This window comes from Culex quinquefasciatus, chromosome 2, assembly GCF_015732765.1.
Source record: "Culex quinquefasciatus strain JHB chromosome 2, VPISU_Cqui_1.0_pri_paternal, whole genome shotgun sequence".
Taxonomy (NCBI): Eukaryota; Metazoa; Arthropoda; class Insecta; order Diptera; family Culicidae; genus Culex; species Culex quinquefasciatus.
In genome coordinates this window covers 80,917,704-80,937,646 of record NC_051862.1, presented here as the reverse complement: position 1 = coordinate 80,937,646, position 19,943 = coordinate 80,917,704, and the positions used below count along the sequence as shown (strand labels likewise).

General features: G+C 35.8%; 1 protein-coding gene across 3 annotated transcripts; it reads right to left on the bottom strand.

The window, feature by feature from the left end:
* Positions 1-3,494: 3,494 nt before the first annotated feature.
* LOC6051558 (protein midgut expression 1) lies at positions 3,495-7,954 on the bottom strand. Of its 3 annotated transcripts, XM_001867948.2 has the most exons (3): positions 4,466-4,542; positions 3,918-3,953; positions 3,495-3,833 (listed from the first exon to the last, which is right to left on the bottom strand). In XM_001867948.2, the coding sequence occupies exons 1-3, from the start codon at positions 4,525-4,527 to the stop codon at positions 3,626-3,628; spliced, it is 306 nt and encodes a 101-aa protein (XP_001867983.2). In that variant the 5' UTR covers positions 4,528-4,542; the 3' UTR covers positions 3,495-3,625. The 3 variants fall into 3 exon arrangements, with proteins under 3 accessions (XP_001867983.2, XP_038110500.1, XP_038110499.1); XM_038254572.1 differs by lacking the exons at positions 3,918-3,953; positions 4,466-4,542 and adding an exon at positions 7,859-7,954; XM_038254571.1 differs by lacking the exons at positions 3,918-3,953; positions 4,466-4,542 and adding an exon at positions 7,450-7,630.
* Between the last annotated feature and the right edge of the window lie 11,989 nt (positions 7,955-19,943).

Genomic DNA, 19,943 nt, shown 5'->3' with positions numbered 1-19,943 from the left:
AATCCAGCTGAAACATTTTGAAGGAATTTTTTGATGGATTTGGTGTATTGGGCAAATTTATAGGTATGGATAAGGTCTACTGTAACACTGAAATAAAATTATATACGATAATTTTTTTTGTTGTAATTTTTAATTTCACTTTTGTTATTAAAACATGAATTGCAATAAAAAACACTATTTCCGCTATCAAATGCCAACTTTTTAGAATTTTCCAGAATGTGCAAAAAAATTTAACCGAATTATGATTTTTTGAGTCAACACTGCTTTAAAAAAAAAAAAAAATAATCGAAATATTGGTTGCAACAATTTTTCAACTTAATTTTACATTAAAATTACAATAAAAAAGTACAAGTTCACCGTTTTCAAGTTATAGCCATTTTAATGTAACTTTTTTGAAAATAGTCGCAGTTATTCATTTTTTTAAAATTAGTGCCCATGTTTGCCACTTTTGAAAAAAAAAAATAATTTGAACATTTGGGAAAATTATCTATATTTTGCTTTTTTGAACTTTGTTGATACAACCCTTAGTTGCTGAGCCTATTGCCATGCAAAGATTTAAAAACAGGAAAATTGATGTTTCTCAAGTCTCACCCAAACAACTCACTATTTTCTAATGTCGATATTTCGGCAACTAATGGTCCGATTTTCAATGTTGAAGTATGACAAATTCGTGAAATTTTCCGATCTTTTCGAAAACAATATTTTTACATTTTTAAATTAAGACTCACATTTCAAATGTGTCAAAAATTCAATATAACGCTCTTTTGAAACGTTAGTCTTGATTTTTTTAATATTGTTTTCGAAAAGATCGGAAAATTTTACGAATGTTTCATGTATCAACATTGAAAATCGGACCGTTAAATGCCAACCCAGCGTACACATGAAGCAAACCAAAATGTCAGTTCACTGCTAGCATCTGACTGTAAGCCTACTGTGTCCGTTCAACCACTGCCGCCTGACTCGTGCCGGTCGGCTGCTGGAGAATGAGAGACGTGAAAAAATGTGCTACACTCACTCAATTCGTGTCGTATGACAGACTCGTAAAATCCTCTCTAAACACTATTTTGACTATTTTTAAACAATTGAATGGTTCTAGACTGTGCAAAACACTTAAAACAATCATAACTTATAATCAAAATTACATTTCCACGCATAAATACCAACTTTTTGTGTAAAAACTTGTTTCTTTATGTGTGTGCGTGCAACGTCGAATGAGCTTTGGTCGACTACTGCCGCACTCACGACTGAGTCGGGTTTGTTTATGTCACGGTTTTGCGGTTCAGTGAATGGATCTGAAAAAATCGTGTATGCATCGCCGATTTTCGCGTCAGGACCCCTGACATTTTCAGCTCTTGCTGAGATATCGACATTAGAAAATGGTGGGTTGTTTGGGTGAGACTTTAGAAAACATTCCATTTTCCATTTTCTAAATCTTTGTATGGCAATATCTTAGCAACTAAGGGTCGTATCAACAAAGTTCAATAAAAGCAAAATATAAAGAATAGGATGTAACAAAAATGACTTGTTGGTGGGCATTCAGGGGATTGTTCTGGTGGGCATACTGAGCCCAAATCCCAAATATGAGCTTGATTAGACGTAACTAACAGGAGCTGGCGCTCCGCCCTTCAATTTTAAATCGGATTCAACCCGTAAAAATTTTTTTTTTCAAAAATGTCAATTTGTCAAAGTTTGTCATTTTTTCGAAAAATTGGTCGACGCCCGAGACGCCATTTGATTTTGTACCGAGCTCCAGGATACTCCAAACTTCAATGTTATATATACCAAAAGATGCGAAAGCAACTGGCCTACACGCTGGTGATGTTTTTGGTAAACGCCATCGTGGCCAAAATGCCTAAAAAAATGTCATTTTTGAAAAAATCTTTTTTTACGGGTTAAATTCCATTTAAAATTAAAGGGCAGAGCGCCAGCTCCTGTTACGTCTAATCAACCTCATATTTGGGATTTGGGCTCAGTATGCCCACCGGAACAAAGCCCTGAATGCCCGCCAAAAAGCCATTTTTGTTACACTCTAGAAAAGAATTTTCTTAGTAAAGTAAATCTTTCCCTGTTCCTGAGGGGAACACCCTTGAAGAGTATCGGGGCCGGCATTTACAAAGCGGATTCAGTGGCAGTTTTCAATTTAACTAATGTTAACATGTTAACATTCCATAGGTCGCCTTCCTAAGGTGTCGTTGATAAGGTCCAGCTTGTGAAGATGCACTACCTTCCCTTTACTAAGCAATCGAATCCAGAAAGAAACGATCACCAGTTGTGTTGGTCCGAGCCGGGATTTGAACCCCGATCTACCGCTTACAAGGCGGATGCGTTACCACTATGCTACGTGACTCGGTCAATTTTCTTAGCCTTTCTATTTTTTTTTTCAAAAGTGGGCAAACATGGGCCCTAATTGAAAAAAATGAAAAACTGAGATTATTTCAAAAAAGTTACCTAAAAATGGCTATATCTTGAAAACGGTGCACTTTATCATAATTTCACTACAGTACTTTTTGATTGCAAATTAGATTTTTCATCGAAAAATGAAGTTGAAAACCCAGTACGACCAGTATCTCGATTTTTGAAAAAATCTGTGTTGATTCGAAAATTCATAACTCCGTCGAGGATTTTTTGCCCATTCTGGAAATTTCTGAAAAGTTGACATTTTATGTCCCCTAAGACACCAAATCGATCAAAAAATTCCTTCAAAAGATAAAGATTTTTGAATTTTCATATATCATTTTTGTATGAACAGCTGCCAAATTTGTATGGAAAGTTATATGGACAAACTAATGATGCAAAATGGCATCTTTGGGCATACCGAAGGCACCAAAAAAGTTTCAGACGGATTACAAAATACAATAATTAAAAATAATAAAAATAGACCGATTTCGTAGAGAACTGCTCTTACGTGTATCTAGTTATGAGTAAATGAAACATATTTAAAGAGAATTAAATTTTGTAGGTTGGACATTTTAATTTAACCAAAATTCGAGAAAATGTGAGGAAGGCATCAACCACTTTACTTATTTTAGTAAAAAATATTAATAATCAAATAATTTTTACTAAAATTGTTAATAGTTAGTTTGTTTTTGAATTTTTGCAATCATTTTTTTTGGGGTGAGAAACTCTTATAATTTAAGTCTGGAAAAAGTAGGGAATTCGAAAACGGAATTTGACTGGCCACCCTGATTCTATCTGATTCAGTTGTTCGTTGCTATTCGACAACCTTAAACATTTTTTATGTTTATATTTTTTGTATTTATTAGTATTTATCACATTTATGTTGTTTTTAAATTGAAGTCTTTATAGAAAGTATTTTCAAAATTGATGGTCAGATCTTCATTTGTTGAGGCAAATTTATTATATTAATCAGTATAAATAAGATCTATCTCTATCTTTTAAAAATACAAAACCCGATATTTGACACTTAGAGCTTAGCTAATTTTAAATTAATTCTCTAAAACGGAATTTCGGTACATTAACACAGGCACAAATCACATTTTCAGAAATAAAATGTTTACTCCACACACTACTCTGTATTTACATCGTTTTTGTATAAATTACAATCACACATTTAAAAACCGCTAAATTTTGCGCTGATCACCACAATTTCATCCATAAACTCTCCTTAACCATGCAACGAATCATCATCCTCCAATTTCGGATACAACGTGCTCAGCAGCCTGCTGACGGGGGTGGTCGTCGTGGTGGTACTCGCGTTGCCGCTGTCCGCGTTGTGGAAGATCCCAAAGTAGATTCCGAGCCCGATGGCCAGCGCTACGATCAGCACCACAAAGATGATACAGCAGAGCGTTTGAAACGCGCACTGGCAGCAGCTGGAATGAAAGTGAGAATGGTTTATCTTTTTGGGTGAAATTTGATTTTTTTGGAGACACAGTAGGAAGTTTGAGGGTTATTACCAGCAGACCACTTTCTTCGTACAATCGCAACAACATCTGAAAATGCCACACATGGTTAAAACTTATTAAAAAGTGAAAATTTCTACAATGTTAAGGTTTTTGAACTGCGTCGAGTACTGAGTCAACCCAGTCTGGTTATAGTTTCCCTTGGTCTTGGGACCGGAATCAACGCGGTTCCTTTATCTATACAACTTAAGCCTCGTAAAAGGTTCCGAGTAAATGGGATTCCTAAGCAAACGAAGTCAACGCTAGTCACAGAGTTACAGTACTTTCCCTTAAGGCCAACCACCGACCCAGATAACAGGTCCACTTATCATTCAAAACAATAATCGATGAGTCAACCCCGGCTGGTCCAAATCAATATCTTTGGCGAAACTGACAAAAGTGTGCTATTTACATGCACCCAGCTCTTTATCAGGCTACCGTAAAAAATAAATAAATAAAAAATAAAGATTCCGGAACCGCGGTTCAACACTTTTATAACCAGAGCTGAGCTGTCGACTACTGACTACAGACTACAGTAAAGAAGGTGAGAAAATTAACTTTACCCGACCCCTCCTTTGACGGCGGTGGCACAGAATTCATACAATCCCGATAATATGCAACACATTTGTCACAATTGTTAGATTGTTTACACAGGTGACAATTCAGATGACGAAGACGACGACGGCCAGTTATCTCATCTCGTTAGAGAGCGAGGTCTACTAAGATGTGTTGGAGATAGTTTGTTTTTTTGTTTTTTCAACTAAACTCTTCTGAATTTAGGCCAATGTAGGGGAACAGCATCTAATTCCAGCGTGACTTTAATGTTGGCAGGTCAAAACTTTGACATTCAATTAAAGCTAATTAAAAGCGTTTTCAGCTGAACTCGAGTGATAAATAGCTCAATGAGAAGTGAGCAAGAAAGTTTCTATCAAAAGTTTTGCAACATTATTTGTTTAACATTCCAACGCCCAAGGCTCCAAAAAAGTTGGAACGGTAACTTCAACTCAATGGTCCTCGGGCATAACTCAACAAATCATGATGATTCTTCTTTCCAGTGATTTGTTAGGATGTCTAGATGATTCTTGAACATTGCAGAACTTAATTTGATCAAACCTGTAATTTTTGCGATCAAAAACATCGTTCCAACTTTTTATTTCGCGTGTAAAAAATAATTCGCCAAAAATTCCGCGTTCCTTTTTAAAAAAGGTGGAACGATGTTTTCGGTCGCAGAAATTACAGATTTGTTAAAAATCACTGAAAACAAGAATCGTCCCGATTGGTTGAGTTATGCTCTAGAACCAGCGAGTTGAAGTTGCCGTTCCACCTTTTTTGGGAGGTTTGGGCGTCCGTGTAAGTTGGACATGCGTTGGGCGTTCCAGTGTTAAATAGTTTCACTATTCAGCAAATTGGATTAAAAACCAAAAGTTTATGTGTTAGTCCAAACCTGAGCAGTTTTTTTTAAAGATTTCAATTGCAAATTCGGCTACGTTTCTTCGAATATTTTTAGCTATATATAGCCTGTATACTAGGGTGCCCAGAAAATATGACCCCCTGCTCCACAAGCGAAAAACGGTGTTTTTGGTCATTTTAAGCATCTGTGCAAAACTGTAAGAAAATTGAGTTTCCCATACTTTTTTCCTTTTTTTTCATACAAACTTCACCTTCGAGTATCAATGGGTAAATGTTGACCGATTTTGCTCATATTTGGCTCAGAGTCCTAAAATAGCTTATGGAACAATATTCAGCTTGTAGAGTGAGGTTTTTAAAAAAGTCCCATATTCTGGGCACCCTACTGTATACCCTTAATAAAGACAAATGTATTCCAATAAATTGTGTATCCAAAGCAAAAACTGTCACCAAAATGTCCTTACCTGAAATGATTTCTAACCAAAGGTTGAACATTTCGTGATCAATAAAAAAAATATATTGTATAGTTTATTTCACAAACACATTTGGTATGATTTTCCTTGTTATGGAAACTTAACTCTTTAAACAGTCATATAATTCACCCAATACTAGGATTTTTTTTAAATGCACACAGTTTTTTTGTTTTATTTATTTGAAACCGAATTTCACACTTCACAGCTTTGATTGCTGGAAACATTCACCTGCTCTTTTGGTTGAAAACCGCTTGTCTAAAACATTTTATGATTATTTTTGCTTCAAAACTTTGAATGTTAGGCTTAACATTTTAGTTTTATAATTTTATTTAAATTTGGTTTTGATCAATTTATATATTGATTAATTTTTCTACATTTTACTTTACTGGGTTTTGGTCGAATTTATATATAAAAGCAGAACTAAAATCAACTATTACAAGCAAAAAAAAGTCTTCATCATTTGAATGTGTTGTCTTGAACATTAGATGAATTCAACAAATATGGTTGTTTATTTATAAAAACATGTGTTTTTTGACGAGTTTTTTGAAACTATAAAATTGAAATCTCCTAATAATTATTCGTTGTTGGTAGGATTTAATTGTTTGAATTTGAAATGATTAAAAAAAAATCCTAAATTAACCCTCTGCTACTCATCCCCGTCTCTAGGCGGGTTTCGTATTAAATACGGAAAGGGGATCCATCGTCGAAATGCGAGAAAGTTCGCTTAAACCTGCCTAAACTAGAGAAAAAAAAACACTTTTTTTCAGACTGCCTGATTTGGAAACGGGCCAAAATTGACTGAACCAGTAAAAAAAGTTACTGGTTTAGTAAAAAATTTCACTGTTTGGGGGATTCGTTTCCAGCGATTTTTTTTTTTACAAATTCAACCAGGAAATTTTTCTGTTGATTTCGTAAGACATTGCGCTGGTCTGCTTGTGCTAAAATGAACCACAAGATTATTTCGCTGGTTTCGAGAGATTTTTTATTTCGTGTTGGAATTGTTGACTTTTTTGATAATCCAGCAGATTGTAAAATTTCAATTGAGTGATCAAGAACACTGCACTCTACCACTTCACAACACATATTTTGCTTCTTTGTTTCACTCAGTTCAAATCTTGTTGTGTTCCGTCAACCAATTATGAGAGAGTGAATCAAATCAAACCATCTACTTTAACCCCCCAGGTATTTTGTGACCTCTACACGGAGAAAAAAGAGTTCCTAAAATCGTGAAAAAGCGTTCATTGAAGTGGGAACCACGAAAAAAAAATCGTACCATGGGATTTGAACACTTTGTTCGAGGTTCCCATTTTCATGAACGCTTGTTCGCGATTTTGGGAACTCTTTTTTCTCCGTGTACTGCAAGTTTCTGGTCAAACCCAATATAAACTGATTTTTTTCACCTCTTAAACTTTTTATATTTTTGGCCATACTCTTCAATCAGAATCTGTTAACTTTTTTTTTGTGCTTTCCACAATATCCTGATTCTTCACATGTTTTATTTACAAACAACAAATAATTTTTAATAAGCATGAAATTAAGCCCCATGAATCAGGTTAAACGCTAACTAGAACGCTAATATAAGAGTAGTTCATAAAACTAAGGAAAGTCGCTGAAAAGATGTTTTTTTTGTGGTATTTTTCGATTCAATCTTCAAAAGTTTAACGTACCAACACGCAATGCTACCGGCACACTTGCAACAACATTTCAGTACTCCACACATGATTTAGTTGCGCGAACAAACTCCGATTTTATAAAAAAAACTACAAAAACACTCCAATTTTTTTAACGACATTCGGCGGACTGGTTTGGAATACTTGGCAAAATGGTGATACCTATTTTGGGGGTAATCAATTGGTACGACTGCAATCTAATCCGCGAGTGTTATTCATTACATAGCTTGTCTGCTGATAAACCTCACGAAAAAGACAAAAGGATAGAGACTTGATAAAGGTGACGTCGAAGGGTAGTTTGACGACCATTGTACGACAAAAAATTGAACTCCTGTCTTCATATTAATTTTTCGTTTTTTTTATGAGTTATAAATGGCTTAAATTTATGGTAACTTCAGCGACTTACCAGCATGCAACAGTGGCAGCACAATCACATAAACAGCCAAAAATAGAGCACATTTTTTTCAATATTTTGTGATATTAGTCCAAAAATCAATTCATCCTAGATCGCAAGCTTCGTTCAACTGGCTTTCAATTCGCGCCTGCATAGTGCAGCTGATTTATGGTGGTAAATATTGGAAGATTGACAAGACAAGGGCCCGTTATCTGCTTAATAGTTGGAAACGAGGAAGAGCTTCATGAGGTTGGGATCGTCCATAAACCATGTTAAATGAAAATTACAACTAGTTTTTAATAATAACTGACGTATTAAACATTTGTTTTTGAATATTTTGAAGTACGAACATTTTTTTAAAAACTATTTGTCATGAAATTAATATTTACATTAAATGTAAGAATTGTTCGAAGGCTAAGTAAAATTAATAACAATAAAAAAATATTATTTAAACAAATTTGTGTCATATCCATTGCAATAGTTCTCAAATTAACAAGTAAAAATATGCTACGTGCATTGAGTCACTTACAGACGTTCTTCGCAACCTTTTACATCAGCTCAGTAATAACGCGCTGGTTATCACATTCGCAGCAGCAATTGTGTTGCAAAGTATAATTCATTTGTCGAAACTTATTGCGAATAATCCGCGTGGAAAAACGTGCGCGCACTCATCCTCGGTTGGTGAGAGTTCAATGGGGTAAAATAAGCATTGTTTTGCCTTCCTCACTGAGGTAAGGCTATAATCCTGCTCAAAAAATGAACTTTGTATAAAAACGTCGGAGACCCACTTTCAGGTATACATATCGAATCAGAATTCAAAAGTTATGTTGTCTCACATATATCCGGATCTCACTTAAATGTATGTAAACTATGTCCGGATCCATCATCTGACCCATCGTTGATTAGGTTATCAAAAGACCTTTCCGATTAGTCCAAAACATTGAAGATCTGGCAACCCTGCCTGGAGATATGGCCACTTAAGTGATATTTATGTACTTTTTTATTCCGGATCTAAAAAATAGATGAAATTTGTGTACAACCTCATCATATCAGCCATTATTGGTAATGAGTGAGCAAGGCTCCAACCACGTAGGTGGATTAAGTTAGTTTTAATAAAAATAATAAATAAAATAAAAATTCATGGTATGGTTATCCAATTTAAGAATCCTACAATTTAAACGAAGTTCATGGTTTGTGGAACTGCGAAGAAATCTGTTTAACTATTATGTTGCAAAATTAAAAACTGTGCAATGCAAACCGAAAACCTCCACATTGTTGTCACTTTTCATATGATAGAAGTTTCAATCTTGTTGTGCTATCTTGACACACCCTGATGTAAGTGCGACAACTGGCCAAAGGGATTTCATGTCAGAACGCGTTTGACACACGTACAAGTCAGACTACCGTAAACATTTGTAATTATAGCTCGGGACTCCGGCAACCAAATTCAACTAAACTTCGAGAAAATGCACAGAATGGAAATCCAAACAAAACGTGTTTGTTATTGTTTACATTGCGTGTTTTCGTTTTTGTTTCTTCATGGTCAAATATTAAAACGCGTTTTTCTCGGAACGTCAAAAAGCGACGTGCGACAAAATTGCACGACAACGTCGAAAAGACGAAAATTGTGAGTGGCTGGCATTTTTTTTCTCAGAACCTGTATCACAAAGTAATAGTTTTCGACACTGTGTTGGGTGTTGACACATTCGGAACCCAAATAAAGAAGGGAAAACATTTGTTTATGGAATCCTATTCGATGTTTTTTGAGCTGCAAAAAAGCTGTATGCAACTGGAAATAATCATCATTTTGCAACTGGTCGCATAAACTCCCAGTTTAGCCCAATTGCCCCTCTCGAAATCGCAATCCGGAGTCGCGTCACACTCATCTTGCTCGCTCCACACGGGGGAATATATTTTCACAATTGGCCCCTCTTTGGCTGTCACACCATTAACACCACGCACTTTGCAGCAACGGGCAATGTTCCGCAACGTGGCTTCTCGATTGGCAGGACCTGGGACCATCACCCGGCCGGAGGAAGAGCGACATGGCCGCAAAAACCCGCCCAAGCCAAGTCAAGCCAACTGGGCGCGAGCAATGTTCTGCCACATTATACACATTGTTTCAGTGGAATCGGGCGTCAATTCATTACTACATTAAATTATATTTATTAACGTCGAATTGATTCGACTTGATTTATTGGCGCAAATTACCGGCGGCTCGAAATTTTGCCTTTTATGTTTTCGCGGCCGTCCAGGTCGGGGAATCGATGCCGCCGCAGCCCGGGACGGGATCTCCAGGGAACTGGCACTCAGTTGATTAAAAACAACTTTTAGCTAGTAAAATTTTAACAAACGATAGCCTAAATTTGGTGATAAGCGTTTAAGTGGAGAAAGAACATTTTTTTCGGGATTTCCCAGAGTTCAAACTGCATTTGACTAAAATTCCTATATGAATTTGGTCGCAATTGCCGGTTGTGGCAAAATAGCACGACGAGATCGACACAATTTTTGGTATGAAGAGTGTCAACATGAAACATTTTTCTTTGTTTTCAGTAGAACATCTCAAGATTGAAATCGAGTTTAAGGGATTTGGGAAATTTAAAAGGAAAATCATTCAATGCTGTACGACTTAAATTATTTCTGCTTGAAATACACGTGTGACAAGATAACACGATCAAGTTAAAATGTCTAATATTGAATGATTTTTTTTCAAGCCTGAGTGTACTTTTCACACCAATAAGGGTCCATTATGTTGTTGCCTGGAAGTGTGAGAAGAGTCTCTTTTTTCGTGAAGGCACATGTGTAGGATGTTGTCGAGGAATCTTGTTGACCGCCGGGGCATCTGTGGCGGAGATTATGGATGCAACGTGACTCGCTCCATCGCAAAGGTGTTGCTAAGAGGTCACTGAAGATCATGGTTCATCAGATCTCTGGTCTAAAATTGATGGCTGCAGGAAATGTGTAACGATTATGGGCATGGGAATGCAGATTTGGGATCTGTACCTGGGGACCATCCATAAACCACGTGGACATCTTAGGTGGGGGGTCAGCGGTTGTCCACGCTCCATACAATAATGATTATATGGAAATTGTCCACGAAGGGGGGGTTTCTGAGATTTCGAACAAGTGTACACGTGGGTTCTGGATGGTCCCCTGGTAAACATTCGAGAAATTTGCCGAACACTAATTAATTGATGTCAAGAAATTCTGAATGTACAAAATATGATAAAATTTAATACTCGCAATATGCAATGTACAACACGTTTGAAAAGTGGAATTTTTCGTTAATGATTTTAAAGAATATTACATTGAATCCCATTTCCCATCTTTAGAGATCAAATTAACAACTCTTGTTTTCATTTAATCGCAAACATTACGGGTACGCTACGGGTAGACACCAATGCTATGCTATGCTAATCGCAAACATTATAATATGTAGCTAAGAAGTTAAAATTTCAAAAATGTGACGGTCGCAGTAAAGAAACTCTTACACATATTATGACTTGAATCGTAAAACATTTTCTTTGAATAAAAATCATATCTCCTTAAAAATTTCAAATAATGCTGTAATTTACCATACAATTTTTTCTGTGGCGAATCGGGACACATAGGGCGGATTGGGACTGCTATTTGGCCAGGTTCTTGCACTATCAACTAATTATGTGCATCGATTTCCTAATTGAAAGCTTTTAAAGGCTTTTAAAACTGCTGTCCATATTCATACTGTAGTCGCGATTCGCCCCAGTTGAAGGCAGTAAGTTTTGTAATCAGTTAGTGCTGTTAACTGAAGTGACATTCACAGGATTTATATTTTTTCAATAATATAAAGTATTTTACTTAAATAGGGTTCAATAATCAGTACTTCAAAAAAGAAAATTAAAAATTGTTATTTTAAACCTAATGGTCACTGCGTTTCTTATACATATTAGATTGAATTAATTAATTAATTAATTAATTGACTTCAAACTCATGGACAATTTTTGAGACTGTTTCAAGGTATAAATATAATAAACCTTTTTTGACACAAAAATTTAAATTTTCAAAACTCAATGGTCCTGATACTTATTTTCTAATAATTATTTAGAAAAATATTGATATCAACATTCAGGCCTGAAAGTATTAAATGTTTGTTTTAACATAGTTTTTTCTAACTTTCAATGAATCCTTATACATTTGAGGTTTAGTATGTAAATAATAAATTATAACTCAACCAAAAATTCATCAGCACATAATTAAAAAAAACACATAAATTGTTATTTCCTTTATTTTTGCATGCGATCTAATTGCATTTGTATACAAGATTTATATGAAAATATTTTGTGTATTTATTAAACATTATTATTTTTTTTTTATAAATAATTACAATTTCTGCATACAGATAAAAATATGTGTTTTTTTATCAGCCCTCAACTAGATAGGCTCGACACAAATGTAATAGCCATAACTAACAATTTCCCAAACATCTACCCTTGGCAACAAAATGATTTTTTCCCCGTCAAAAAGTCGCTTCAGCAAATCCGAACGATCCAATCTCGATGATTAGTTCCCGGATATGAACTGATGATGTTGTTAGCACACGAATAAAAATCAAACAATAAAACACCCTGAGCGTGACATTGTTGCCCTAGTTATTTAATTTGATGACTCAACATGGCCAGTTAGCATCAGCTAGCACCAGTTAGCAATAGTAGAGCAGGAAGGACATCCCGCCATCATCATCGCGCGGCGTGGCGCGGCCAGTAACCAGTAACGAGAATGGCAGTAAAATTTTGATGTCCCTCTGCCGGCTGACTGCCAGCGAAAATTTTACAAGGCTACTCAACCCGGCCAGTTCCAGTTAGTAGAAAATAACTTGTAATAATAATAATAATGATGGACAGCTTGGTTCCTTCTGCGCAGATTATCATCGCCTGGCAACTTGGAACAGCATTTCGTGACAGCAGTAATATTGTTTTTAACTGCCCTGATTATAAGTATCAAATTGGCTCCAGTAAAGGGTTATTCCGATGAGCACTTTCCGTTGGTTGGTTTGGCCTGGTTTAACGATGCGCTTCGGATTTTAATTTGTTTGTAATTGGCCCATTTGGCTACCGTGCCACGTGTGAGGTGGAACTTTGTGCGCGGGATGAGCAAGTTGGCTAGCTGACAATGTAATTATCGGCAAATGGTATTCCATTGCATTTGGTTTTTGTAAATAACAACACAATTTTTTTTTTTCGGTTTTTAAAAATAGTTTATTTACCCATTGTTCGTGTTACAAACTATCATAACCTGCTCTTAACAAATGTTCAAACTATTTCCAAAAAAAATCCTTATGTTTTTTCGCTCATTCCATCTATGCTCTCTTATTTCCTTTTTCAAAACAAATAATGACGGTTCTGATACTCTCAAATTGTAACTGATTGTTTTTACTGCAAGCCATAAAGCTGCCTTTTCTGATTCGCTTTTCTCATCGAGATCTAATTGAAGAATATCCTCTAAATCAACTACATTCATTTTATATCGATTTTGGACAATACGACTACTCCATTCCCACACTTCTTTTGCTCTTGGGCACTCTTTTATTCTGTGTGAATTAGAATCAATTCCACCACATTTGTCGCAAACAGCTGACGTCAAATTTCCAATATTGTAATTTAATAATTTTTCTTTGTTAGGTAATAAATCATTTACGAAACCAAACATTTTTGCCCGATCTTTCATTTCGAGGAAGCTTTCACTACAATTTTTCCAAATTAAAGTCCACTTTAAACTCAATTTCCCTTCAATAGCTGGTGATTCACTATTAAGTGAAACAAAATAATTATACATCAATTTTACAGTATTTAAATTATGATTGGCAACAACTGCCTTCCCTTCATTCAACCATTCCCTTGCATTACGTGTAAGTTTCTGCGGTGAATCTATCAAATAACTTTCATCCAGTTGTGTTCCATGTGCATTTAAATTATAAAAAATGTTTTTCAGAAATAATGCCTTAGATTTTGCTTCTGGATCAACAAGCCTAAGACCTCCCTTGAAAAAATCTAAATAAAGTTGTTTTCTATCTAATTTAAACTTTGAAGCCCGAAATATTTTTTTCTTAAGGAAAACGCTAAATTGTCCCACCAGATTTTGTCTGAAGATTTTCGGTTACGTATGTTAGAAAAAGGAACTTTCAACAAACTTTTTATATTTTCTATAGAAAAAAAAAAACTGTTAACATAATTCAAATGCTTCCCTATTTGTATTTGGATTAAACCACTCATGAAAGTTGGTCACTCATCACCTTCTCAGACTCAAATATTTCACACAGTCATGGAACTGCTCCCTAATTGCTTTATATCGCTTTAATTTGTAGTCACAATGTTGGACACTACGATCTATCTGCTGCCGTATAGATGCATCGCCCATCAGTTCCACTTTGGAGGCACGCAACGTCATCCATGACCTAGCCATTACAGCCAAGTATGGGGTTCACGAGGAAACCTGCTGCTACCTTAATGCTGGCTGCTTCGCTGCTACTCTATTCCAGAAATAGCCACCCCCTGCGTGACTCCAGGGAAGGGAACTAAATTTCGCTTCGAAACTTTATCGCCGACGCCACCGCCGTGCCCAGCGCGATTTTAATCGACTTTTGAATTGTAGAAAAACATGCCATCACTTCAAAAACCCATTTCCAACCAACAGGGCACACCTTGAGCCTTTTAGGGCGGGAGGGTCAACGGGAGAGGAGGGAAGGTTTTATCAATCCGATCTAGACGATCATGCTCATTTGATGGTTTCATTTACGTTTGCCGCGAAGAGCGCGGCGTGAGCTTCCAAAATTATCCACCCAGTCCTGTCCTCTGTGGATGAGTGGGCGCGAACGTGGACCCCCCTCTCGTAACTAAGTGATGCAAAATGTAGGGCTGCCAGAAGACATCCACACAGAAAAAAATATTTCTGTAAATTTACATTATTTATCATGTACCAAAAGGTATCATGATAAATGATGTATATTTACATTAGGTTCATTGGAAATTTACATTTGATTCATTGCAAATTTACATTAGTTTTGAAAATTTACATTAGTTTTGGAATTTACATTAGTATTGAAATTTACATTAGTTCAAATCAACTAATTCTGATTGGCAAATGGGAATGAGAAGCTCGACTTGGATTGCAGTAGGAAAAGGGTGTGGCCTATGTTCTATTTTAAAATGAGTGAAGAGGACAGCAAAAGAAAATTAAGATTTTAAAAAGTTGTTTCACAGGTAGGGGACGCTTTCTCGTCGACGGCCAAGTGTAATAACGCTGGACTGGAATCGAACGGACGACAGGTAGAATGTTCAGTGTTACTGCTGCTACCCGCTGCCGACTGAGCCATCTTCGCATTTTATAAACGAGCGGCTAAAGCATCAACTTGTTCAGGTCGAGGCTCAGGCAGTGGGCCAGCGAAGGATGAGAGCGATAGTAAGAGAACCAAATATTACTATTTTTAGTTCGGGTAGTTTTGAAGTCAACGTTTGGCAGAAATACATTGGATATATGATTTACATTGAATAGGAATTTACAGGAAGCCGAACACGTGTAGAAATTCATCAGATTTGAGTTTCCATTCTCAACGTTTCCATTAGATTCATGATTTACATTAGATTTGGATTTACATTGGAGTAATTTCCATGACTTTTTACTCTTTACATCATATTTCAACATTACATTGAGTGAGTTTACATAAGAAACAGTAATTACGTGCTGAGTAAATTTACATATTTTTTTCTGTGCAGAACATTGGTTTTGTTTGTATTTTGAAAGATTATTAAAGTTATGTATCATTTTCACTTATTTTTATCAATTCGTTTAAAGTGTTATATCAATAATTGTGTCGAATTATGTAACTGTTTTTCAAAGATGACCAAACATGGTCAGACAATAAGAAGATCAGAAGACGATACTTTCGTGACGGATCCACGTTTGTACGCATGTGTTTTCAGTTTGTTGCTGATAGCTTTAAAATCTGTGGGAAAAGGTACCAATATTTGTACAAATTTGGAAAGTACATTAAATTTCCAATGGCCAACTCACACAGCAGTTGCCCCGACCACTCTTCGATTTGCGTGAAACTTTGTTCTAAGGGGTAACTTTTGTCTCTGATCACGAATCCGAGGTCCGTTTTTTGATATCTCGTGACGGGGAGGCGGTACGACCCCTTCCATTTTTGAGCATGCGAAAAAAGTGATGATTTTCAATAATTTGCAGTCTGAAACGGTGTTTTTTCGTGTTTTTTTCTGTCTCTTTTGTGTCGCTGTTCGAGTGCATGGGGTGATTGGCTATTATAATTAAATAATGGCAAAAACCACCAAAAATCCCGTTTTTTCAACATTTTTATTTTTAAAACCGCTGTATCTTCCCAAGGATTGGACATAGGACAATGGTCAATACGGAGACTTTTATGTAAAATTGTCTGGAGAATAGGGTGCCCAGAAAAAATGACCCCCTGCTCCACAAGTGGAAAACGGTTTGTTGGGTTATTTTAAGCATCTGTGCAAATTTTGAGCGAAATTGGTTGAGATTAACCCATTGATACCCGAGCCTAAAGTTGGTGAAAAAAATGTTTTTCATACAAAATTGACTTTTTTAAATCGCTAATAACTTTTCAGGATTAAGTTTTACAGCTTTGGTATGTTCTACAAAGTTGTAGAGCATTAAATTTCCAATGAGAATCTCACTTTTGGGAATATTTGGATGTAAGTAGCGCACCGTGTAGACCAAACTGTAAGAAAATTGGGTTTTCCATACATTTTTTCGATTTTTCCCATACAAACTTCACCCCCGAGTATCAATGGGTAAATGTTTACCGATTTGGTCATATTTGGCCCAGAGTCCTAAAATAGGTCAAGGAACAATATTCAGCTTGTGGAGCGAGGTTTTAAGAAAAAGTCCCGTATTCTGGGCACCCTACTGGAGAATCGATTCCCACAACTGGTTTTTAAAAAATTTGACGTTTAGACCACTTTTCAAAAAAACAGTTTTAGTAAATGATTGTTGTATTTTTTTAGGAGAGACATACCATCTTGCATTTTTCGTCAGTCTTTTAGTAACAAAACGACGACGAAAAAAAATCGTGACATCACCTTCAAATTTAAGTTTTAGACTTAAAAATCAAAAAATCTCATAGATGTGGCGTGTATTTTTGTTTCAGTGTATTTTTTTCAGAAAGCCCGTCCAATTTCCTACAAGTTTGTCTTTGACCACTTTATGATACGACGCAACGGCTTCGAGATATAGTAATTTTTAAATTACATAAAAATATTTAAATACCTTACGCCCTTCTCAAATGTTATTCTCGAGTACTATTTGCTCCATATGCACAAAAATGGCTTATATAGGCCTAGGATAACATGTCTACAATGTTTCATTGAAATCGGAGAGGGTCGGGTACAAAAGTATCAGAAAAATTCCTGATTTGAGCTGGAATTGCTCCATATACATTTGCCGACAAAAAACGAATCATAACATAACTTCCCCTCCACGAAAAACGAATGATAACAAAGCCTCCCCCTCAATGACAGCAGGGTGATGTAGACGTTTGTGATTTCAAAAGAAGTTATGTTTGTTTTTCTTTAATATAATGACGGAAATAATGTTTTATTGAATATGGATGATCAAGTATCCATAAAAGCAACGCTTTTCATCGTTTGTTATTATTAGAACATCTTCTTTTAAAAATGATGCTCAACATTCAAATGCGTTTTTCTCAAAACGCACGGTTTGTACATGATGATTTTTGAAATGTTGGCGTCGAAATTGCTAACTTGGGACGAATGGCCAGCACAAGGCATTCGCGAGCGCTCGCGGCGAGAATGAGAATGCGAGCGCGAGCGAGAAGGGAAAAGTATTACAAGGTCTCTTCCTCGCTCGCGAGCGAGCAATGCTTTCCTCCTTCTAGCTCGAATTCCAACACTGCAAAATACTCAAATAATGTGCAATCCAAGATGGCGGCCAATATGGCGAAGCTAGAAAATTGGATTGCATTACCTGAGTACTTTAGAGTATTCTAAGGCTCATTTTCGAGTTTAGCAACCCTAAATGAATTAAATTTGTCCTGTTGACTGCCTGTTACATTTCAGTATGAAAATCTCCAATATTCTAGCTTCACCATCTTGAATTTCACATTCCCTGAATACTTTGGAGTATTCAAGATGTTGTATCCGAGTTCATCGATCCCAAATAAGTTAAATTTGACAAGTTGACTAAAAATCTTTAATGGTGGCTGAATGGAAATTCAGCCGCCATATGAGACGCCATCTTGAATATCTCGCTTCCTTTTGAGACCCAGGAAAATCAACAGGCAAATTTGGATCCAGGAGGGTCGATTTAGTCTAGATTGATCAAAACTGGCCTGTTACACGATTTGCTGCTAGACACGAGAAATGAGCACCTATTTTTTTTTTGATTCGTGCCTTGACCAAAAAATTGGCGTGACGAGACAACGCAAACTTGCGTCAGTCGTCACTATGGTTATTTTTGATCAATTTTCGATTTCTAAGAAGCATTTTCAAGGGAGCAACTCTCTACGAAATCGGCCGATTTCGACCATTTTTATTTTTTGTATTTTTTTATTTGACTTAAACTTTGTGGGGGCCTTCCATATGACCAAATAAGCTATTTTGCGTCATTGGTTCACCCATACAAGTCTCCATACAATTTTGGCTGCTGTCCATGCAAAAATGGTATGTAAATATTCAAATAACTGTAGCTTTTGAGTGAATTTTCTGATCAATTTGTTGGCTTTGGCAAAGTTGTAGGTATTGTTGAGAACTTTTGAGAAAAAAATAGATACACGGAAAAAAAATTGCAGATTTTTTAATCAACTTTTTTCACTAAAACTCAATTTCCCAAAATACGTATTTTTTTTATTTTCGAGATTATTTGATATGTTTTAGGGGAAAAAAATCCGCAACTTTTGAGCCATAGAGAAACATGGTCAAAAAATCTGTCGCCGAGTTATGAATTTTTGAAAAAAATAGTGATTTTTGAAAAAAACGAAGTTTCATGCAAAAACTAATTTGACATTATTTTTTAATGCAAAATTGAATTTGCAATCGAAAAGTACTTTATAGATTTTTTGATAAAGGGCCCCGTTTTCAAGATATAGCCACCGAAAGTTCAATGTTAGCGAAATATTTGCAGTTTTTCGATTTTTAAAAATAGTGACCATGAGTGCCCATTTCTTAAATATTTTTTTGGAAAAGTTCAGCAAATTTGCTATAAAATTGTCTAAGAGATTGGACCTCGGGTTGCTGAGATAGAGCCGCTTTAAGAAAAAGAAACACGAAAATTGAAGTTTTCTAAATCTCACCAAAACAACCCACCATTTTCTAATGACGATATCTCAGCAACTAATGGTCCGATTTTCAATGTTAATACATGAAACATTTGTGAAGTTGATTTTTTTGAAAAAAAATATTTTATTTTTTTTAAATCAAGACTAACATTTTAAAAGGGCCAAACATTGAATATTACGCCCATTCAAAATGCTAATCTTGATTTAAAAAAAAAATCCCTCAACAATACCTACAACTTTGCCGAAGACACCAGAAAATTCACTCAAAAGTTACAGTTATTTGAATATTTACATACAATTTTTGTATGGACAGCAGCCAAAATTGTATCAAGACTTGTATGGATGAACCAATGACGCAAAATAGCTTATTTGGTCATAGGGAAGGCCCCCACAAAGTTTGAGCCAAATAAAAAAATACAAATAAAATCCATTTCCGGTTTTGGTAGAGAATTGCTCTAGGGGTTTTTTTTAATACGCGGAGAATCCGTAATATGATGCAAATCCGATTTCACGAACCTTCGCAAACTAAACAATTGTAATTTTGCGTGACGGGACAACGCTTCCATAAACCCCCTTTTAAAATGCCCTGTATAATTTTATACCTACAGAATCTGCTTTTATCAAGAAGAGGGCTTATAAAAGAGTGATTTTATTATAAAATTCCGTTTAGAATGATTAAATATCTGCATTCTACATTAGGGTGTTTCATCCAAACAAAAAAGTTCTCAGAATCAGGCAAACCGAGATTCCCCTAGTAGAGGATACCCATAGGGACTCTCATGCCAAATA

Coding starts and splice junctions, on each gene's coding strand:
- LOC6051558 (XM_001867948.2), bottom strand. CDS start 4,527: ATGTGTTGCATATTATCGGGATTGTATGAATTCTGTGCCACCGCCGTC. Junction 3,954..4,465: donor GCCGTCAAAGGAGGGGTCGG/GTAAAGTTAATT, acceptor TGGCATTTTCAG/ATGTTGTTGCGATTGTACGA. Junction 3,834..3,917: donor ACGAAGAAAGTGGTCTGCTG/GTAATAACCCTC, acceptor CTTTCATTCCAG/CTGCTGCCAGTGCGCGTTTC.